We start from the raw sequence: 23,403 nt of genomic DNA, 5'->3' as shown, positions 1-23,403 counted from the left end.
GTGGGAGTCTCAGTGATTAACACTGAACCCTGTGGGAGTCTCAGTGATTAACACTGAACCCTGTGGGAGTCTCAGTGATAAACACTGAACCCTGTGGGAGTATCAGTGACTAACACTGAACCCTGTGGGAGCCTCAGTGATTAACACTGAACCCTGTGGGAGTCTCAGTGATTAACACTGAACCCTGTGGGAGTCTCAGTGACTAACACTGAACCCTGTGGGAGTCTCAGTGATTAACACTGAACCCTATGGGAGTCTCAGTGATTGACACTGAACCCTGTGGGAGTCTCAGTGATTAACACTGAACCCTATGGGAGCCTCAGTGATTAACACTGAACCCTGTGGGAGTCTCATTGATTAACACTGAACCTTGTGGGAGTCTCAGTGATTAACACTGAACCCTGTGGGAGTCTCAGTGATTAACACTGAACCCTGTGGGAGTCTCAGTGATAAACACTGAACCCTGTGGGAGTATCAGTGACTAACACTGAACCCTGTGGGAGCCTCAGTGATTAACACTGAACCCTGTGGGAGTCTCAGTGATTAACACTGAACCCTGTGGGAGTCTCAGTGACTAACACTGAACCCTGTGGGAGTCTCAGTGATTAACACTGAACCCTATGGGAGTCTCAGTGATTGACACTGAACCCTGTGGGAGTCTCAGTGATTAACACTGAACCCTGTGGGAGTCTCAGTGATTAACACTGAACCCTGTGGGAGTCTCAGTGATTGACACTGAACCCTGTGGGAGTCTCAGTGATTAACACTGAACCCTGTGGGAGTCTCAGTGATTGACACTGAACCCTGTGGGAGTCTCAGTGATTAACACTGAACCCTGTGGGAGTCTCAGTGATTAACACTGAACCCTGTGGGAGTCTCAGTGATTAACACTGAACCCTGTGGGAGTCTCAGTGATTAACACTGAACCCTGTGGGAGTCTCAGTGATTAACACTGAACCCTGTGGGAGTATCAGTGACTAACACTGAACCCTGTGGGAGCCTCAGTGATTAACACTGAACCCTGTGGGAGTCTCAGTGATTAACACTGAACCCTGTGGGAGTCTCAGTGACTAACACTGAACCCTGTGGGAGTCTCATTGATTAACACTGAACCCTATGGGAACCTCATTGATTAACACTGAACCCTATGGGTGAAAATGTGACGTCACGTCATCTACGCGCTCGCCGTGGGCGGTAAAAGCCGTTGTCGTGGGTGTGCGTGACGCCATCACGCACAACTCTACAAGCCCCCTCGCTCGTGACGTCATCTGCGCGCGGAGCCGTAAGCGGGAAAATCCGTTGCCGTGGCAGCGCGTGACGTCATCGCGCAAGAACACTCTCTCGTGACGTCATCTGCGCGCGGAGCCGTGGGCGGGAAAATCCGTTGCCGTGGCAGCGCGTGACGTCATCGCGACGGTTTGTGAGGCCGCCCGCGGCGTTTTAAAACGAAGCCGCCGCCGCCTCAAACACGACAACGACGACGATGAATGTTTACACCAAAGTTTAATTATTTTGTTCGTATTAAAATGTAGCTCTCGCTTGAACTAACCGCGCCCCCCTTTGCGGGAATTGACAACAGCCAGAACAGCGACGACAAAAACCACCACCACCATCATCATCACCAGCACCACCATCAGCATCATCAGCATCATCATCATCGCCGTAGACGTAAGTGAAGACGATGAAACGCTTTGACGTCTGAGTTGCTTGCAACCTCGCTGAAGTTTTGCCGTGTTGACTGAAGTTGCCGTGTTGATTGTTCACTGAAGTCGTCTGTGCCGTGACCTCCTGCACCTAGCCTGGCACAGCACCTGGGTCTGTGCCGTGACCTCTTTCTGCACCTAGCCTGGCACAGCAGTCAACCCATAGCACCTGGGTCTGTACCTTGACCTCCTCCTGCACCTAGCCTGGCACAGCAGTCAACCCATAGCACCTAGGTCTGTCCCTTGACCTCCTCCTGCACCTAGCCTGGCACAGCAGTCAACCCATAGCACCTGGGTCTGTCCCTTGACCTCCTCCTGCACCTAGCCTGGCACAGCAGTAAACCCATAGCACCTGGGTCTATGCCGTGACCTCCTCCTGCACCTAGCCTGGCACAGCAGTCAACCCATAGCACTTGCGTCTGTCCCGTGACCTGCACCTAGCCTGGCACATCAGTCAACCCATAGCACCTGCAGGGTCTGTCCCGTGACATCCTCCTGCACCTAGCCTGGCACAGCAGTCAACCCATAGCACCTGGGTCTGTCCCGTGACATCCTCCTGCACCTAACCTGGCACAGCAGTCAACCCATAGCACCTGCTGGGTCTGTCCCGTGACCTGCACCTAGCCTGGCACAGCAGTCAACCCATAGCACCTGGGTCTGTGCCGTGACCTCCTCCTGCACCTAGCCTGGCACAGCAGTCAACCCATAGCACCTGGGCCTGTTCCGTGACCTCCTGCACCTAGCCTGGCACAACAGTCAACCCATAGCACCTGGGCCTGTTCCGTGACCTGCACCTAGCCTGGCACAGCAGTCAACCCAGAGCCGTCCACACTTCGACGTGACAGGCCTCAAAGTGCACTTAGCCTGGCACAAGCGCAGTTGTGAAGTCACCGCTACTAAGTGGGCTTTACCTGATAAAAGAAAAATAGTTTTAGTATTCATCTTCTTGGTTCTTTCGGTAAAGTCACGTAGAAGGTAAATAATAAAAAAAGAAAACATAAAAAAAAATGTATTTTACTATTTTATTATTATTATTTTAGTTTTTATGTTATTACTTCCCTTCTACGTGACTTTACCGAAAGAACCAAGAAGATGAATCCCTGCAGTCACGAAAGCTTTAAATCGAAATTGTTAGTATTTTTAGTGATTCGCGCTTGTATCTTTCCGACCCCGTGTCACCCCCCCCCTGCCCCCCACGACTGGACATCGGATTCCTCCTGCAGCTGAAACATCGATTTGGACGCTGGCGAAAGCCGCAGTCTCTGTCGTCGCGATGTTTCGGACGCCGCTGAACCGAGACAACGCCGGGAGCGAAGGGACGGCTCCGAGACTTTGCCCTCCGTGCACATTTTCGACCACCACAGGTTTGCCCAAATGTTCACGAACAGCCCCTTTCTTCTTCTTGGTTCTTTCGGTAAAGTCACGTAGGATGGAAATAATAAAATAATAAAAATAAAACATCATAAAATATGATAATTGGTTGTTTACCCTTCTATCTGGCAACAAAACTGACACTTTTTTTTTACAAGGAGTCATGTTTGCATAGACCGCAATACCTGCAGTCATAAATACAAACAAAACACATAACTCTGATAATGTGCACTGTCCTTGAAGTTGATTGGTCCACACCCGAGACAGCTTTCCTTAGTCTCACATGGGTTGGACCAGATGACGCCAAAAGGCGTAAACAACCAATTATCATAAAATATGTTTTATTTTTATTATTTTATTATTGATGAAGAAGATGAATCCCTGCAGTCACGAAAGCTTTAAATCGAAATCAGCCCCTTTTTCTCCGTGCTTTGTTTCTAGTAGTGCGTAGTAGTGTATAGTGTAGTGTATAGTGTAGTGTATAGTGTAGTGTATAGTGTAGTGTATAGTGTAGTGTATAGTGTAGTACAGGTAGTCCCCGATTTACGATTGAGATGCGTTACGACGACCCCATCGTAAGTCGAAAATATCGTAAGTCGAAAATGGCCTAGCCTACCCAGGTTCTTTCGGTAAAGTCACGTAGAAGGGAAATAATAAAACATAATAAAATAATTCTCACGACGTTTATTTTATTATGTTTTATTTTTATTATTTCCCTTCTACGTGACTTTACCGAAAGAACCAAGAAGATGAATCCCTGCAGTCACGAAAGCTTTAAATCGAAAGAATGGTGATAATTTAGCAAAACAGAGCAATTTACAGTACCGTACTGTATCAACTATATGCGTACAGTACCTCCCGGCAGCGTCCCAACTTACAGTATCGTACCTCGTACACTGCTGCGTTTGCCTGCCGCGCAAAATGTTAAATATTTCACAATGTTGTCGTTTCGCTATCGCCACCGTAAGATCGAAATATCGTAAGTCGGGGACTACCTGGATTTGATCTCTCCCTTTAACGCAGCTGCTGTGCGTGCGTGCGGTGACTGGACTCCTTTCCATCTCTGACCCCGCCTACTTACCCTTGGGTGACACCCATGTCACCCAAGGGTCCCTGCAGTCACGAAAACTTCAAATCAGGGGTGTATAGCGTAGTCGGTGCTGGATTAACACATTCCTGCGGAGGGAGCTGGTAGGAACGTTGGGTTGCTCGGTCAATGGCCAGGGTCAACGGCGGCGTGGTGTATTTCGCAAATATGGGCGACTGTGAGGGCGGGCACAAGCCGGCGTGAGTAGGTTAAACGTTGAGTTTTATAAGGGCACCACGGAGTGAGCAGCCCCTCCCCACCCAGCCCCACCCCTCCCACACGCCACCCAGGCCCACCCTCCCTACCCAGCCCCTCCCCAACCTCCTCTCCCCACCCAGCCCCACCCCTCCCATTTTTGGATGCACGACGGACGGACACAATAATCCCCCAAATGCGAACAGCACAAGGAGGTGAGCAGCTACAAAATGGGACATTTTATTGTGTTTTATAAGGGCACCACGGGGTGACCAGCCCCTCCCCACCCAGCCCCACCCCTCCCACCCCCCACCCAGCCCCCACCCCCCACCCTCCCCACCCAGCCCCTCCCCACCCTCCCAACCCAGCCCCTCCCCATCCTCCCCTCTCCACCCAGCCCCACCCATCCCATTTTTGGATGCCTTGATCCGGCCCTAAGTGTAGTGTATAGTAGCGTAGTGTATAGTAGTGTAGTGTATACGGTAGTGTATAGTAATGTATAGTGTAGTAGAGCATAGTAGTGTGTAGTAATGTATAAGAGTGTATAGTCGTGTGTAGTAGTGTCTACTGTAGTGTATAGTAATGTATAGTGTAGTAGAGCATAGTAGCGTATAGTAATGTATAAGAGTGCATAGTCGTGTGTAGCAGTGTATAGTAGTGTATAGTGTAGTAGTGTGTAGGAGTGTATAGTGTAGTAGTGTATAATGTAGTGGAAAGTAATGTATAGTGTAATACAGCATAGTAGTGTATAGTAATGTAGAAGAGTGTGTAGTAGTGTATAGTAGTGTATAGTGTAGTAGTGTATACTGTAGTGTATAGTGTAGGAGTGTATAGTCGTGTATACTGTAGTGTATCGTAGTGTATAGTGTAGTAGTGTATAGTGTAGTAGTGTATAGTAGTGTATAGTGTAGTAGTGTGTAGTAGTGTATAGTGTAGTAGTGTATAATGTAGTGTAAAGTAATGTATAGTGTAGTAGAGCATAGTAGTGTATAGTAATGTAGAAGCGTGTGTAGTAGTGTATAGTAGTGTATAATGTAGTAGTATATACTGTAGTGTATAGTGTAGGAGTGTATAGTCGTGTATACTGTAGTGTATAGTGTAGTAGTGTATAGTGTAATAGTGGATGCCTTTGATCAGTTCAGATAATCCGTCACCGTTGTTGGCGGCCGTGAGCGGGAATCGAATTCGGGCGGCCGCCGGTTTCGTCGTGCAGCGTAGCGCTAACCGCTGCACCGCCGCTCCCCGTAATACAGTGATCCCTCGTTTGTCGCGGTTAATGGGGACCGGAACCCCTCGCGATAGGTGAAAATCCGCGAAGTAGGATTGGCCCCCTAGGAATTTCCGTATATGTGTGTGTGGGTACCAGAATGTTTAAAATATGTATATTTATACTTTATATATTTTACTTAAATCTATTTAATTATAAAACCTTAATATTATACATTCACTCTCTCTCTCTCATACGATACGTATTATGGTGTCCTACACTCACCAATGACAGTAGTATCTTGAGACTTGACTCCAGTAATGATGACGATGACAGACCTGTGCAGTTCGATGAATGTGATGATGAATGATGATGATGATGATGGTGGTGTTGCTGCACAGGTATAATGAGGCCTTTAAATCAGTTCGAAAAATCCGCGATGCACTGAGGCCGCGAAACTTGAACCGCGAAGTGGCGAGGGATTTACTGTACCTCACCTCCGTTGTCGGACGCGTGCCGGCAAGCCTGACACAAACCCGCGCGCGTGCGCGTGGTTCTTGTTCCTTGTTCCCAGACGCCGCCAGCCTCATCCCTCCGTCTCACTTTACCACGCCGGCGACCCCGAAGCAACCGGCAGCCAAGTTCGATTCCTTTCACCAGGAAGTGCTGCACCTCAGGCAGGAGAACGGACGCCTTAAAGAGGCCCTCCTGTGGACAACGGCCGCCCCCTTAGGTAGGTGAGGTTCACGAAGGCGTACAACTCAAACACAGTGCAATATCAGAGTATTGAGAGCTCGGGGTAAGCATTTACACTATGAGATCTCTTTTACCAGTGGCAAATACTCTGATATTGCACTGTGTTTGAGTTGTACGCCTTCTGGTGTCATCTGGTCCAACACCAATGGGGACTAGGCTCTAAAGAAAGCCGTCTCGGGTGTGTACCAATCAACTTCAAGGGCAGTGCATATTATTATTATCAGAGTTGCTTCTTTTTGTTTGCTTTTTTGACTACTTGTGTTGTGGGTATTGCAAACTTGATGCCTTGAATAAAGGTGTCAGTTTTGTACCAGTTTAAAAGGGTAAAAACCTACTACTATATTTTGCCACTGGTAAAAGGGATCTCATAGTGCAAACAATATATGGCATTGTCTTTGACAAACTGATTGGCCTACACCAGAGACAGCCTTCTTTAGGGCCTGGTCTCACCAGTGTCAGACCAGGGAACGCCCAAATGCGAACAGCACAAGGAGGTGAGCAGCTACAAAATGGGACATTTTATTGTGCCGGCATCGTGAGCAATCGTTAAGCGTGGAAATGTTTTCTGTTCACTGAAGGTTTGCCGGGGCAGTCGAGACTCGAAGGCGCGCAGGTGAGAATGGTGATATTGCTACAGTAATAATAATCACATACAGACTGTGGTCAATCCGCTGCTGGATGAAGATGACCCTGCAGTGGGGAGATGTTAACAACCTCGCCTGGTGTACAGGAGGTCGTGGGTTCGATCCCAGACACTGTGAGATGTTAACTACCTCGCCTTGTGTACAGGAGGTCGTGGGTTCGATCCCAGACCCTGTGAGATGTTAACTACTTCGCCTGGTATACAGGAGGTCGTGGGTTCGATCCCAGACCCTGTGAGATGTTAACTACCTCGCCTGGTATACAGGAGGTCGTGGGTTCGATCCCAGACCCTGTGAGATGTTAACTACCTCACCTGGTGTACAGGAGGTCTTGGGTTCGATCCCAGACCCTGTGAGATGTTAACTACCTCGCCTGGTATACAAGAGGTCGTGGGCTCGATCCCAGACCCTGTGAGATGTTAACTACCTCGCCTGGTTTACAGGAGGTCGTGGGTTCGATCCTAGACCCTGTGAGATGTTAACTACCTCGCCTGGTATACAGGAGGTCGTGGGTTCGATCCCGACCCTGACGATACCTGCTGTATATTTAGAGTCTGCGTGTCTCGATTTCATCATCACAGTGGCTAGGAGATATTAATTACCTCGCCTGGTATACAGGAGGTCATGGGTTCGATCCCAGACCCTTTGAGATGTTAACTACCTCGCCTGGTATACAGGAGGTCGTGGGTTCGATCCCGACCCTGACCCCTGGTGTATATTTGGAGTCTGCGTGTCTCTATCTCATCATCATCATCATCACGGTGGTGAGATATTAACTACCTCGCCTGATAATGATTATGATAATAGTGATGATGATGGTTGTGGTGATGATGATGGTCCTGAGGATTTTGATAACATTGATGATGATGATGGTAGTGGTGATGGTGGTCATGATGATCACGATAACGGTTATGGTGGTGGTGGTGGTGATGATGGTTGTGATGACATTGGCAATAGTGGTGACGATGATGGTGGTTGTCACGTCGGACCCGACTGCAGGAGATGCGTCTACCGCACGAAGAGCGCGGGAGAATTCGTAGTGAAGAGCGGGAGAGGGTGCGGAGGGAGGAGAGAGTGCGTAGTGAGGAGAGGGAGAGAGTGCGGAGTGAGGAGAGAGTGCGGGGCGAAGAGAGACACCGAATATACGGCGAGGAGCTGGATAGAGTGCGTCGTGAGGAGAGAGAGAGGGTACGTAGTGAGGAGAGGGAGAAAGTACGGAGCGAAGAGAGAGACCGGATATACGGCGAGGAGCTGGAGAGAGTGCGTCGTGAGGAGAGGGAGAGAATACGGAGCGAAGAGAGAGACCGGATCTACGGCGAGGAGCTGGAGAGAGTGCGGAGTGAGGAGAGAGAGAAAGTACGGAGCGACTACGGAGACCGGATATACGGCGAGGAGATGGAGAGAGTGCGTAGTGAGGAGAGGGAGAAAGTGCGGGTAGAAGAGAGAGACCGGATCTACGACGAGGAGATGGAGAGAGTGCGTAGTGAGGAGAGGGAGAGAGTACGGAGCGAAGAGAGAGACCGGATCTACGACGAGGAGATGGAGAGAGTGCGTAGTGAGGAGAGGGAGAGAGTACGGAGCGAAGAGAGAGACCGGATCTACGACGAGGAGATGGAGAGAGTGCGTAGTGAGGAGAGGGAGAGAGTACGGAGCGAAGAGAGAGACCGGATATACGGCGAAGAGCTGGAGAGAGTGCGGGGCAAAGAGCGCGAGAGAATCCGGGCGGAGGAGCGGGAGGGAGCTCTCCGCGGAGAGCGGGAGGAGGAGCGGGAGCTGTCCCGCCTCGGGTCCCTGCTGCGGGAGACGGAGCGCCGTGAGGAGCAGCTGCAGCAGGAGCTGGGGTCCGTCTGCCCTTCACAACGACACTCACAGTGAAGGTTTTATGGGTTAGATCGCGTCAATATGAATGCGTCGTGAAACTACACACCAGCAGGTGAAGGCGCACCAGAGGTCGCAAACAGGTTTTGATTCCTTACCCGTACCCGGCCGCACCAGGGTCGCAAATGGGTACCCGTACCCCGCCGCGTACGGGTAGCAGTTCCCTACCCGTACCCTACCCGAAATGAGTGACAAACAGTTACTCACCAGTGACTCACGGCCTACCCGTACCCGTACCGGGCCGCACCAGGGTCGCAAACAGGTACCCGTACCCCTACCCGGCCGGGTACGGGTAGCCGGGTATCGGGTAGGGTACGGGTATCGGGTACCCATACCCTTACCCGGTCGGGTACGGGTAGCCGGGTATCGGGTAGGGTACGGGTATCGGGTACCCATACCCGTACCCCTACCCGGCCGGGTACGGGTAGCCGGGTATCGGGTAGGGTACGGGTATCGGGTACCCGGTTGCGACCTCTGAGGTGCACTGAGCTTCCCTGGGACTCCTCTGCTTACGAACGAGTTCGGTTCCAGAGGTCTGTTCGTAAGTCCAACTTTACTCCCGTCGATTCCAAACGCGTTGTGCGGCGCGTACACATAAACACGGGGAATGGCTTTAAAAGTTGTATAATCTCCTGTAGATGCCACTGGTTATTCACGTTCTCTCACTCTCTGAATCCTTCTCTACTCTCAGAATCAATCTCTGCCCTCTCACTCTCGCTGATTCATTCTCTACTCTCTCAACAAATCATTCCCTCCACTCTCTCCCACTGTGCCGGGTGAGCAACAACCGTGTGTTACGAATTGTCGTGATAACAATAGCGCACCTGCATTCGTATTCAAGTTCATGTATTAGGTACAAGCCCTGTGAGCCATTCGGCTCTTGAATCGGGTGCAACCGCAACAAACAAAAAACAAAAACATGAACAAGACAACATCTTAAAGTGATTCATCTTCTTGGTTCTTTCGGTAAAGTCACGTAGAATGGAAATAATAAAAATGAAACATTCTACGTGACTTTACCGAAAGAACCAAGAAGATGAATCCCTGCAGTCACGAAAGCTTCAAATCGAAATCTTAAAGTGAATATGTGACTGAGTGCAAACAGAAAATCCAAGAAAAGACAGCAAAATATTGCAGAAAAAATGAACCCGTAAAAACAAAGTTTTTCACTATAAATCCTTTATATGCGTGGCATCGGTTTTATTTTATTATTCATTTCTGGTTTTCTTGAGTAAGAGTTTCATTTTTATCACATTGCTATTTTAAATTAAATATGACATTTTTTTTTTCCTAAAAAGTGGAAAATTTTGGAACAAAAATTTTCACGAAAATAAATTGTCACGCACAACGAGTCTGTGTGGAAAATGTCAGCTCGATTGGATCACGGGAAGTGGGTTAAAAAACGAGCGAAAGATTTGCACGGTCCTAAGCAAGCAAGCGAACTTAATATAAAGGATTTAAAAATATATTCGCCTGTGGAGGACGCGGGGATCGATCCCGCGACCTTTGGCATGGGAAGCGAGGGCGCTACCAACTGCGCTACTCCGCCACGGCCTGTTGGAGGGGTTACGCTTTGGGCTCCTACACTGTGACGTTCAGCCAAAGCCATGAATGAGTTGTATTTTAATAAATGTAAAATCATTTTTTTTTGCCTAAAAAGTGTAAAATTTTGGGAATTTTTTTTCACGAACAATAATTGTCTGGTACAACGAGTCTGTGTGGAAAATGTCAGCTCGATTGGATCACGGGAAGTGGGTTAAAAAACGACCGAAAGATTTGCACGGTCCTAAGCAAGCAAGCACGCAAGCACGCGAACTTAATATAAAGGATTTAAAAAGCACCGTACACAAAAATGTGCACAAATCCCAGTGGGATGCAAGTCAAACAACAACAACAACCACAAGACACGTGGGGAGCGGTAGCGCAGCAGTTAGCTCGCCGCGCTACGAGCCCATCGACTCGAGTTAATTTCCCGCTTAGCCGGTCCTGGACTTCCCCCTAGGTCGGCTCGGCCTTAAACGGTTACCCGGGGTATGGCGCGTAAACATCGGCACCGGGGGGGCAGAGCGGTCCGGCCCGTGGTGTCAGCCACGCCGCACTTGCCCCAACGGCCTGTGTGGGCTACACTGTGTGAGGGGTCGTCTTTGTCTTTGTTGCGCAGGCAGTGCCGCAGTGATGCCGCGAGTCAAGCGCAGCTGGTGCAGCAGATGCGGCGCTACGTGGGCACCCGGGCACAGCACGAGGAGGAGGAGGAAGGACCCGACAGGGACAGTCTGTTGGCGCGCGTACAGGTCAGTGTGTGCGTGCGTGTGTGCGTGCGTGTGTATGTGCGCGTGTGTATGTGCACGTGTGTATGTGCGCGTGTGTGTGTGTGGGGGGGGGAGCGGTGGTGTAGTGGTTAGCGCTACGAACCCGGCAACAACCCGAGTTCGATTGCCGCTCACGGTTAACACCAGCGATGATTATCTGTCTCCCTTGTGTCTCCCTGCGTCTCCCCGCGTCTCCCCGCGTGTCTCCCCGCGTGTCTCCCTGTATCTCCCTCTATCTCCATGTGTCTCCCTGTGTCTCCCTCTATCTCCGTGTGTCTCCCTGTGTCTCCCTGTATCTCCATGTGTCTCCCTGTATCTCCATGTGTCTCCCTGCGTCTCCCTGCGTCTCCCCGCGTCTCCCCGTGTGTCTCCCTATGTCTCCCCGTGTGTCTCCCTGTGTCTCCCCGTGTGTCTCCCCTGTGTCCCCCCTGTGTGTCTCCCTACGTGTCTCCCCACGTCTCCCTGTGCGTCTCCCCGTGTGTCTCCCTGTGTCTCCCCGTGTGTCTTCCTGTGTCTCCCCGTGTGTCTCCCCGCGTCTCCCCGTGTGTCTCCCCGTGTGTCTCCCTGTGTGTCTCCCCGTGTGTCTCCCTGTGTCTCCCCGTGTGTCTCCCCGTGTGTCTCCCTGTGTCTCCCCGTGTGTCTTCCTGTGTCTCCCCGTGTGTCTCCCTGTGTGTCTCCCCGTGTGTCTCCCTGTGTCTCCCCGTGTGTCTCCCCGTGTGTCTCCCTGTGTCTCCCCGTGTGTCTCCGTGTGTCTCCCTGTGTCTCCCCGTGTGTCTCCCTGTGTCTCCCTGTGTCTCCCCGTGTGTCTCCCTGTGTCTCGCTGTGTCTCCCCGTGTGTCTCCCAGGTTCTGGAGAAGGAAAACTCCCGCCTCCGGGCAGAGTCGGAGCTGCAGTGTCTCCGTCTCTCGTCGCTGTCTCACATCCTGACCACGCAGGAGGCCATTATACACCCACCGGTCAGACACTCACACACGCACAGACACTCGCTCACACACGCACAGACCCTCACTCACTCACGCACAGACCCTCACTCACACACGCACAGACCCTCACTCACACACGCACAGACACTCACTCACACACGCACAGACCCTCACTCACACACGCACAGACACTCACTCACATACGCACAGACACTCGCTCACACACGCACAGACACTCACTCACACACGCACAGACACTCGCTCACACACGCACAGACCCTCACTCACACACGCACAGACACTCACACACGCACAGACCCTCACTCACATACGCACAGACACCCGCTCACACACGCACAGACACTTGCTCACACACGCACAGACCCTCAATCACACACGCACAGACACTCACACACGCACAGACACTCACTCACACACGCACAGACACTCGCTCACACACGCACAGACCCTCACTCACACACACACAGACCCTCACTCACGCACGCACAGACACTCACACACGCACAGACACTCACTCACACACGCACAGACACTCACTCACACACGCACAGATAATCGTCGCTTTTGTTGGTGGCCGTGAGCGGGAATCAAACTTGGGTCGCTGGGTTCTTAGTGCAGCGCGCTAACCGCTCCACTACATACACAACAACAACAGCAATCACCGTTCACCACTAAGTGGCGGTGATGTCACCACGCCGCTTGTGCCAGGCTAGGTGCACTTTAAGAACACGTGAAGTGTCAAAGGCCCGCTGGCAGGTTACAGGACAGTCCTAGCAGGTGCCACGGGTCGACTGACTGAGACGACTGGCCGATGCACCACCTGTGCCCTCTACTGTGCCAACTTGCTGTGTTTTAGCCACCCGGCGCTCCGCTCGCTGTTGTGAGGGTCGCTCCTCCGTTGTTGCTGGAGGGCGACTGCCTCCAACTGCCCAGTAGCAGCGTCCTTCACGAGCCTCCTCCACAGAGGCCGATCTTGACACCGCTGGTACCAGTCGTCGGCAAGTCCACCAATAACCCCCCGCCCCCTCCTCTGATAGGCTCACAGTGATGACATCGCCTTTGCTTTATTTAAGACCGTCAGCAAGAAGACTCCATCACAATTCTGGCAAATCGCCTGATGAAGCTTAAATTGCAAACGTCGTGGGTTTACTCCCCAGCAGAGGTCGCAACCGGGTACCCGATACCCGTACCCTACCCGATACCCGGCTACCCGTACCCGCCGGGTACGGGTAGCTGTTTGCGACCCTGGTGCGGCCGGGTACGGGTAGGCCGTGAGTCACTGGTGAGTAACTGTTTGTCACTCATTTCCCAACGTCTTGTCTCTTCTCACAATTCAAGTTCCTAGAATCAACCCACCCGCGTCTGCAACACGGCTTCATCCCAGAGGTCGCAATCGGGTACCCGTCCCTGTACCTTACACGATACCCGGCCGGGTACGGGTAGCCGGGTATCGGGTAGGGTACGGGTACCCATTTGCGACCCTGGTGCGGCCGGGTACGGGTAAGGAATCAAAACCCGTTTGCGACCTCTGCTCTCCAGCGCTGATCGCCCCCCCCCCCCCCAACAACAACAACAACAACAAAACGTCATCACGAACGGTGACGATGCTGACCATTCCGACAGCAGCGACAGTCGCAGAGAGGAGACGCTAGCGCTGACGCTAGCGCATCCTAATCGCGTGCGTCGAACCCAGGCGGCGAAGGGTGACGACCTCACCGCTGGCGGCGACGGGGACGGGCGGCCGCCGCCGCCGCTGCTGCTGCTGTCGTGTTGGCGTCAGAAAGCGTACGCTCTCCTCGTGCAGCTCAGCTGCCAGGAGGCGCAGCAAAGGAAGGAGGCGAGAGAGCGACAGACCGAGGTACGCAAAACGACGGCCGCCGATCCGACACCGAACGGTGGCCGGTCGTTGTTGGTCGGCGCGAGCCGTCGGTGGCTTGTCAGCGGTTGGAGGAGGTAGCCCCCCCAACGCCCTGCGAGTGACCGGATGATTTGTGGACGTGAGTCTGTGTTCATAATCAACGTTTTTGGGTTTAGATCGTCGCGTTATTTATAAATGTGTCGTAACCCGCCACCACCCGACACGGCCAATCAGTAAAAAATTTACCCGTAAAAACAAAGTTTTTCACTATAAATCCTTTATATGCGTGGCATAGGTTTTATTTTATTATTCATTTCTGTTTTTCTTGAGTAAGAGTTTCATTTTTATCACATTGGTATTTAAAATTAAAGATGAAAAAAATTTTTTCCTAAAAAGTGGAAAATTTTGGAAAAAAATTTTCACAAAAATTAATTGTCACGCACAACGAGTCTGTGTGCAAAATGTCAGCTCGATTGGATCACGGGAAGTGGGTTAAAAAACGACCGAAAGATTTGCACGGTCGTAAGCGCGCAAGCAAGCGAACTTAATATAAAGGATTTAAAAAAGTGTCACGCTTCAACACACCGGTGTGGGGCTAAAGCAGTGAACTATTTTGTCTTTTGTCAACGTGACACTTTTTATTAAATCCTTTATATTAAGTTCGCTTGCTTGCGCGCTTACGACCGTGCAAATCTTTCGGTCGTTTTTTAACCCACTTCCCGTGATCCAATCGAGCTGACATTTTCCACACAGACTCGTTGTGCGTGACAATTAATGTTCGTGAACATTTTTTCCAAAATGTTACACTTTTTAGGACAAAAATATATTTTATTACCAATTGCTTAATGGTGGCAGGCAATCATCTGACCCATAGGTGGCAGCCATCTCAAGCCAGAGGACGAGAGGTCTCTAGCCGCCACGCATATAAAGGATTTATAGTGAAAAACTTTGTTTTTACGGGATTATATTTTACTGATTGGCCGTGTCGGGTGGTGGAGGGTTACGACACATTTATAAATAACGCGACAATCTAAACCCAAAAACGTTGATTATGAATAATATTGGTCACGAAAGCCTGCTACGTGTTAAAGTGAGTCTGTGTGTCCGGTGATGATTACCCGAATCGGTCCTGGGGCCTCCCCTAGGTCGACTCGGCCTCAAATGAGTTACCTGGTGTAGCGGTGTGTAGTAAACGTGTGTGTGTGAGTCGATATTTGTGCGTGTAACTTCATGTGTGTGTATCTAAAGTCCATGTCTGTGTGTCTGAGTCCGTATGTGTATGTAGGCCAATGTGTGTGTGAGTTTATGTATGTGCGTGAGTCCGTGTGTGTGTGGCTAAACGGGGGCTCTGGACGGGTGTGAGGGGCTGGTAACCCCTCCACCTTCAATTCATTACCACTAAACCACGAATTAAACATAAACCTGTAACAAATAAGCTTGTGCCGGAGGCCCCGGGGGGTCAGGCTTTTATGACGTCTCCTGGCCAAACCCCATTTGGCGGAGCCAGGAGATTGAATTTTCACCCTCGGGGCTCCTCCAGAAACAACAAAAAACCATTGCGGATGGCCACGTGGAATGTTCGAACGCTCACTGCGGAGGAGAGGCTGCCACTCCTCTGTCGGGAGCTGGACCGGTACCGCCTGGATCTCTGTGGCATTCAGGAGGTCCGGTGGACCGGTTCTGGCTCCTGCCACCATGAGGGGTGGACAGTCCTCTACTCGGGGCAGGAGACTGCCAAACAACAGGGTGTGGCTCTTCTTCTGAACAAAAGAATGAAGGGGGCGTGGGAGCGTGGCGGTGAGGTGTGGGAAGCTGTAAGCCCCAGGATACTTTGGGCTCGCCTTCCCATCAACCAGAGGCGAGGAGTGGTGGTCGTGGTTACTTATGCCCCCACCGAAGACGAACATCCGTGGAGGGATGCAAGCAAAGCCGATGAGTCAGACGCTTTCTATGACCTCCTGTCACAGGTGCTGGCTAAAGTGGCCACTCGGGACAGAGTCATCTTGTTGGGTGACTTCAATGCCCGAGTTGGTCATGATGCTGACACCTGGTCTGGAGTGATTGGAAGGCATGGGCCAGATCACCTCAATAATAACGGTAGGAGGCTGCTAGATTTTTGTGCAGCCCATGGGCTTGTAATTACCAACACGCTCTTCCGGCATCGGCGCATCCACACAACATCATGGATACATGCCGGGTCCAAGCAAGAACATCTGCTGGACTACATAGTGACGGACCAGCGGATGCGAACCCATGTCCTTGACACCAGGACCTACCGTGGAGCTGATCTGTCCTCTGACCATCGACTAGTCATCTGTAAGATGCGCCTGCCTTTCTTCCACTCCGGTGGTGGGTGTACACCCAGGATCCCATTCCAACCAAAAGTGGCCTGGTCTCAGTTAGCTGATGAAAGTTGCAAGCGAGAATTTCATCATCGCTTGCAGCTGGGGTTGGCATCGTCCCCCACTCCACCTGATGTCGAGGGTAAATGGGCGAGGTTTAGGACTGTGACTCATGCAGCTGCAATGGCTGCTTTGGGTACGCGGTCCAGACCTCCCCAGAAACCCTGGCTGACAGAGGAGGTGTTCAGGTTAATTGAGAAAAAGCGACAGGCCCACTCTCATCGCCTACAGCATCCCACGTCAGAGAATGAGGAGGTTTACCGCAGCCTTCGCTCGGAAGTTCGGAGAGCTGTAAGGCGTTGTAAGGATGGGTGGTGGTCGCGGGTTGCTGAGGAGATGGAGTCTGCCTCAGTGGCCCGTGATCACAAATCACTATTTAACTCCATCAAAAAAGTAACCTGCAGCGCCACACCTATTACCATCATTAGAGGAAAAAACGGTGATCCAATCTCCGACCCCCAGGAACAGGTTTGCAGATTTGCTGAGCATTTCTGTGAGGTCCTGGGGGAGGGAAATTCTCTCAGCCAGGAAAACATCATGGCACAAAGTGGGGATAACCCTGCTGAGGCTGCGGTGCCTCAAATATTGGAAGAGGTCACCCCCTGTGAGTGGCTGGCTGAGGTTCCAGCTGTTGAGGAAGTACTGAGGGCGATCCGGAGTCTGAGACCAGGGAAGGCACCGGGCAGAGATGATCTCCCAAGCGAAATGCTGAGGGAGGGTGGCGTTTGTGCACAGACTGCCCTATATGACATCATAACAACAGTCTGGACCACTGGACGGGTTCCGCAGGACTGGAAGGATGCCCTGGTGGTCCCCCTCTTTAAGAAGGGGGACCGCACAGACTGTAACAACTACAGGGGCATCTCACTCCTCAGTGTGCCGGGTAAGGTCCTGGCAAGGATTATTCAACATCGCCTTGCTAGGCACGCTGAGGAGGGGCTTGCGGAGCCCCAATGCGGTTTCAGGAAAGGGCGGTCCTGCACAGATGCCATATTTTCTGTCCGTCTGCTACAGCAGAGGTGTAGGGAATTCCAAAAAGACCTACATCTCTGCTTTATTGACCTGGTCAAGGCCTATGATACCATCAGTAGGACTGGACTCTGGGTTGTTCTTCGTGCTTTCGGAGTCCCTGACCCTCTGCTCACGATCATTAAGGACCTTCATGATGGTGAGCGGGCCCGGGTAAAACTACGTGGCCGGGAGTCGGAGCCTTTCCCTGTACACCTTGGGGTGCGACAGGGATGTCCTCTGGCTCCCACATTATTTAACATCTATTTTGACCGCGTAGTTCGTGAAGCCTTCAATAGCTGTACCGGGGGAATTTCCGTTTGGTACAGATATAATGGGAGGCTGATCGACGCCCGGGTGCGATCAAGGGATGGCTCCCTATTGGTCAACCACGTTATGTATGCCGATGATTTGGTAATAGCTGCTCATTCAGAAGAGGAGTTGGAGGCGCTGCTGCTGAGACTGGAGCGTGCCACTAAGAGGTGGGGCCTTACCATCAGCCCCACCAAAACCAAGCACCTGCCTGGGTATTTTGTACCATCGGACACTCCACCCCCACAACTCCCAATTGATGATGGGGCAGTTGTGGAGAGAGTGGAGAGTTTCCCATACCTGGGCAGTGTGCTTATGACCGGCTCCAGTCTATCAGCAGAGGTCTCACTCCGAATCAGTCGAGCGGCAATATCTTTTCATCGGTTGCGTAACGCTGTGTGGAAGCTACCTGGTCTGTCGCTCCGCACGAAGCTTCAGGTCTTCTCGGCCACGGTCATTCCCTCCCTTCTCTACGCTTGCGAGACGTGGACCCCCCTGGTGGAGCATCTTCGCCGGTTGGAAACATTTAGGCTGGCCTGCCTACGATCCATCCTGGGTTTAACCAGGCTGGATTGTGTGAGGAGCTCACAAATCCTTGAAAGATCTGGGCAAAGTCCCATCAGTGAGCTCCTCCGGCAGGCAAGGCTGCGTTGGCTGGGTCATGTAGCCCGCATGCCCAGCCACCGCATGCCTAAACAGCTTTTGTTCGGCCGGATCGAGGGGGCTAGACGGGCGCGGCACGGGCTGGAGAAGAGATGGAGTGATGTGGTACAGGAGGACGTGGAGCTGAGTGGACTTGCCGATGACTGGTACCAGCGGTGTCAAGATCGGCCTCAGTGGAGGAGGCTCGTGAAGGACGCTACTGGGCAGTTGGAGGCAGTCGCCCTCCAACAACAACGGAGGGCGGAGGAGCGACGCTCACAACAACGAGCGGAGCGCCGGGTGGCTAAAGCACAGCAAGTTGGCACAGTAGGGGGCACAGGTGGTGCATCAGCCAGTCATCTCGGTCATCTCGGTCAGTCGACCAGTGGCACCTGGGTCTGCCCCGTGACCTCCTGCCAGCGGGCTTTCGACACTTCACGTGGCCTCAAGGTGCACTTGGCCTGGCACAAGCATCGTGGTGACGTCACCGCCACTTAGTGGCGAATGGCGGTTGTTGTTGTTGTTGTGTGTGTGTAAGTCGATGTGTGTCCGTGGGGCCGTGTGTGTGGGGAGCGGTAGTGTAGCGGTTAGCACGCTGCACTACGAACCCGGCGACCCGGGTTCGATTCCCGCTCACGGCAAACACCAGTGACGATTATCTGAACCGGTTCTGGGCCTCCCCTAGGTCGACCCAGCCTCAAATGAGTACCTGGTGCGGTGTCTAAACATTGCCGCGGGGGAGACAAAGGCGGCCGGGCGTGGTGCTGGCCACCCACCCCCTCGTGTTCCGTGTCGGTGCTCGCTTGCAACACTTGCCCCGACAGCCTGCTAAGGCTATACGGGGGATCTTTGTCTTTGTACAGCTGTTGGAACTGCAGCAGGTCCTGCGGAGGAACGAGGGGCAGGTGAAGATACTGGAACTCGGCCTCTCCGACCGCACGGCCGAACTGAAGCTGCAGACCATCAGGGCTCAGGTTCAACTCCCTTGACAGCCACCACCACCGTTGTTGGTGGTGTTATTGTTGTTGTTGGTGGAATTGTTGTTGGTGGTGGTGTTGTTGTTGGTGGTATTGTTGGTGGTGGTGGTATTGCTGTTGGTGGTGGTATTGTTGTTGGTGGTATTGTTGTTGTCGTTGGTGGTATTGTTGTTGTTGTGGTGTCAGGGTCTCCAGGAGGATCTGGATGCGCTGAGGGCAGCGGCCCAAGAAGCCCAGCAGAGGGCAGCGCGGGCAGAAGCGGCGGTGCACCGACTGCAGGAAACAGTCAGCAGGTAGGAAACCCCCCCTCCCCCCGCCCCTCCCCGCCCCTCCCCCCTCCCCGCCCCCCACCCCTCCCCCCTCCCCGCCCCTCCCCCTCCCCTCTCCCCCTCCCCGCCCCTCCCCCCTCCCCGCCCCCCACCCCTCCCCCCTCCCCGCCCCTCCCCCTCCCCTCTCCCCCTCCCCGCCCCTCCCCCCTCCCCGCCCCTCCCCCTCCCTCACCTCCCTCTCCCTCCCCCCGCCCCTCCCCGCCCCTCCCCGCCCCCCACCCCTCCCCCCTCCCCGCCCCTCCCCTCTCTCCCTCCCCGCCCCTCCCCCCTCCCCGCCCCTCCCCCTCCCTCACCTCCCTCTCCCTCCCCCCGCCCCTCCCCGCCCCTCCCCGCCCCCCACCCCTCCCCCCTCCCCGCCCCTCCCCTCTCTCCCTCCCCGCCCCTCCCCCCTCCCCGCCCCTCCCCCTCCCTCACCTCCCTCTCCCTCCCCCCGCCCCTCCCCGCCCCTCCCCCCTCCCCGCCCCCCACCCCTCCCCCCTCCCCGCCCCTCCCCCTCCCCTCTCCCCCTCCCCGCCCCTCCCCCCTCCCCGCCCCCCACCCCTCCCCCCTCCCCGCCCCTCCCCCTCCCCTCTCTCCCTCCCCGCCCCTCCCCCCTCCCCGCCCCTCCCCCTCCCTCACCTCCCTCTCCCTCCCCCCGCCCCTCCCCGCCCCTCCCCCCTCCCCGCCCCCCACCCCTCCCCCCTCCCCGCCCCTCCCCTCACCGCCCCTCCCCCCTCCCCGCCCCTCCCCCCTCCCCGCCCCTCCCTCCTCCCCGCCCCTCCCTCCCCTCCTCTCCCCTCCCCTCCCCTCTCCCCCTCCCCTCTCTCTCTCCCTCTCCCCCTCCCCGCCCCTCCCCCGCCTGCTGTGTAATTGGAGTCTGCGTGTCTCTATCTCATCATCGCATCATCACGCTGGCTAGGAGATGTTAACTACCTCGCCTGGTATACAGGTGGGCGCGGGTTCGATCCCGACCCTGACGCCTGCTGTGTAATTGGAGTTTGCGCGTTCTCCCCCGTGGTCACGTGGATTTTTCTCCAGGTCCCCTCCGCATTTAGAAACACGCCTTTCAGAGTATTCGGCCGCAGTAAATTTCCATGTGGTAAACCGCTTCGTTGCGCTATCATTTGTGGTGGCCAGGTCGCTTCTGATAAAAAGCTACGTATCTCAGTGGGCCTCACCTGGTGAAATAAACATCGTTTAAAAAAATAGGTTTTATTGACACGCAGAAGATCCCTGGTTTGGATCTTCCATGAAGCTCACGGTCCACCCTCAACCGCATCCACTGCACAAACCGTGGAAGATCCGGACGCAAATGAACGACACGATCACCCCGCTGCCGATCTCGTCAAGCAGCACGAACCATCGTGGCGCGAACTCCACTCGTCATCCTCGCAGCAGCTGCAACAGCAGCAGCAACAGCAGCAGCAGCAACAGCAGCAACAGCAGCAGCAGCAACAGCAGCAGCAACAGCAGCAGCAGCAACAGCAGCAACAGCAGCGGCTTTTGGCTGGGCCATCGAACAGAGACGTTGGCCACAGAATCTGAAAGCGCCGCTCCTGCGGTTGCCTGGAGCGCTGTTCCCCTTCCAATATTAGGAGGCCACTTGGAGCTACGCTGCCACTTTTACATCGTCATCGTCGTCATCGTCGAGATTAACAAACTAATTCTTTAGAACTGCTTATTTAGTTTGTTGTCTCTCCCCCGTGCCTCCGATTTAGCACGGTTGGCTTTGCGTACGGTGCGGGAGAATTTCAACGTACACACACACGCGCACGTCCTTACGGATGGACGCTGCCTCTTGACAGGCGCTGGAGAGAGGTGACGGAGAGCGAAGGGAAAGTCGTGGGCGCGATGGAGTCGCTCGGCCGCCTCTCCGAACGCGTCCGCTTCGCCACGAGGAGAGTGGACCTCGTGCGAGGTACGGGGCCTGGGTTCGCTGTGTCGGCACGGGAGGTGTGGGCGAGCGGCGTGCGCGGTACATAGCGTCAAAGTCAGCTCGCTCGCGTGCGAATCTGTGCGTGTGTTGAACTTGTTTCGCACCGTACGTAGCCAAGCGTGCTAATCGGAGGTTGTGTATTGTGTAGTAGTGTATCATAGTGTGGTGTATGTTTGAAATGGGTTCTCAATCTAGTATGTGTTGGTGGTGGTGGCGATTTTGGCTGTGGTGGTGGTTGCCTGCGTGAGTCTCTGGGTCTCTGCGTGAATCTGTGGGTCTCTGCGTGAGTCTGTGGGTCTCTGCGTGAGCCTGTGGGTCTCTGCGTGAGTCTGTGGGTCTCTATGTGAGTCTGTGGGTCTCTACGTGAGTCTGTGGGTCTCTGCTGCGTGAGTCTGTGGGTCTCTGCGTGAGTCTGTGGGTCTCTGCGTGAGTCTGTAGGTCCGTGCGTGAGTCTGTGGGTCTCTGCGTGAGTCTGTGGGTCTCTGTGAGTCTGTGGGTCTCTGCGTGAGTCTGTGGGTCTCTGCGTGAGTCTGTGGGTCTCTGTGAGTCTGTGGGTCTCTGCGTGGGTCTCTGCGTGAGTCTGTGGGTCTCTGCGTGAGTCTGTGGGTCTCTGTGTGAGTCTGTGGGTCTCTGCTGCGTGAGTCTGTGGGTCTCTGCGTTAGTCTGTAGGTCCGTGCGTGAGTCTGTGGGTCTCTGCGTGAGTCTGTGGGTCTCTGTGATTCTGTGGGTCTCTGCGTGGGTCTCTGCGTGAGTCTGTGGGTCTCTGCGTGAGTCTGTGAGTTTCTGCGTTAGTCTGTAGGTCCGTGCGTGAGTCTGTGGGTCTCTGCGTGAGTCTGTGGGTCTCTGCGTCAGTCTGTGGGCCTCTGTGTGAGTCTGTGGGTCTCTGTGTGAGTCTGTGCGTCTCCACCGAGTCTGTGGGTCTCTGCGTGAGTCTGTGAGTTTCTGCGTTAGTCTGTAGGTCCGTGCGTGAGTCTGTGGGTCTCTGCGTGAGTCTGTGGGTCTCTGCGTCAGTCTGTGGGCCTCTGTGTGAGCCTGTGGGTCTCTGCGTGAGTCTGTGGGTCTCTGCTGCGTGAGTCTGTGGGTCTCTGTGTGGGTCTCTGCGTGAGTCTGTGGGTCTCTACGTGAGTCTGTGGGTCTCTGCGTGAGTCTGTGGCCCTTTGCGTGACAACGGTGCGGTGCCATTCAGTGGTGCACTGTGTGGTGTGCAGGGCTGGTGCTGAGGAGGGATGCCCTGCACCGTCTCGCCCTGCAGGAGCAGCCCACCATCGCTCCCAGCCCCGACGTCCCCGCCAGGCACGACGTCACTTCCTGTTCTTCGCCCTGTGTGCTGCCATTTGTTGGTAGCGGTGTTGTGGTCGCATTGTAATCGTGATGTAGATGATGATGTAGATGCCTCGATGATGTGAGATGCTGCGATGTGGGGATGACGATGATCATGGTGATCTTCTTGGATCTTTCGGTAAAGTCACGTAGAAGGGAAATAATAAAAATAAAACATAAAATAATTCTCACGACGTTTCGGCTACAACGCAAGCAGCCGTTGTAGCCGAAACGCTGTGAGAATTGTATTATTTTATTATGTTTTATCTTTATTATTTAATTATTTCCCTTCTACGTGACTTTACCGAAAGAACCAAGAAGATGAATCCCTGCAGTCACGAAAGCTTTAAATCGAGATCATGGTGATGTTGAAATATTGTAATTCTGTGGTGGTGGCGGTGATGCTAATAATGATGATATCTTGGTGATTTTGTAATCATGATGATGACTGGCGATGAAGATGTTGCTACGGCGATGGTGATGGTGTGGTAATGTGCTCCATGTTGAAGATGACAATGTGGACATAACGATGTAGGCCATGTAGTGAAC

At 53.5% G+C, this 23,403-nt stretch overlaps 1 protein-coding gene across 3 annotated transcripts in view; it reads left to right on the top strand.

Annotated features, from left to right (window-relative positions):
* Window positions 1–1,380: 1,380 nt before the first annotated feature.
* LOC133361112 (coiled-coil alpha-helical rod protein 1-like) overlaps window positions 1,381–23,403 on the top strand; it is a 33,984-nt gene continuing 11,961 nt past the window's right edge. Inside the window, exons 1-12 of one of the 3 annotated variants that reach the window (XM_061579954.1) lie at window positions 1,381–1,668; window positions 2,927–3,067; window positions 6,138–6,296; window positions 6,898–6,932; window positions 7,960–8,801; window positions 11,000–11,129; window positions 11,993–12,103; window positions 13,785–13,949; window positions 19,177–19,287; window positions 19,477–19,583; window positions 21,404–21,516; window positions 22,743–22,827. In XM_061579954.1, coding sequence (XP_061435938.1) covers window positions 2,977–3,067; window positions 6,138–6,296; window positions 6,898–6,932; window positions 7,960–8,801; window positions 11,000–11,129; window positions 11,993–12,103; window positions 13,785–13,949; window positions 19,177–19,287; window positions 19,477–19,583; window positions 21,404–21,516; window positions 22,743–22,827 — 1,949 coding nt within the window. In that variant the 5' untranslated portion in view covers window positions 1,381–1,668; window positions 2,927–2,976. Of the gene's footprint in view, window positions 1,669–2,926; window positions 3,068–6,137; window positions 6,297–6,897; window positions 6,933–7,959; window positions 8,838–10,999; window positions 11,130–11,992; window positions 12,104–13,784; window positions 13,950–19,176; window positions 19,288–19,476; window positions 19,584–21,403; window positions 21,517–22,742; window positions 22,828–23,403 lie in introns of those variants that run through there. The other 2 variants (XM_061579955.1, XM_061579956.1) reach the window with 2 other exon arrangements.

Source organism: Lethenteron reissneri, chromosome 71, assembly GCF_015708825.2.
Source record: "Lethenteron reissneri isolate LAM-NWPU_2019-01 chromosome 71, ASM1570882v1, whole genome shotgun sequence".
NCBI classification, from domain to species: Eukaryota; Metazoa; Chordata; class Hyperoartia; order Petromyzontiformes; family Petromyzontidae; genus Lethenteron; species Lethenteron reissneri.
Note: the sequence above shows the minus strand (reverse complement) of the source record. Positions and strands in the feature narration are given on the sequence as shown.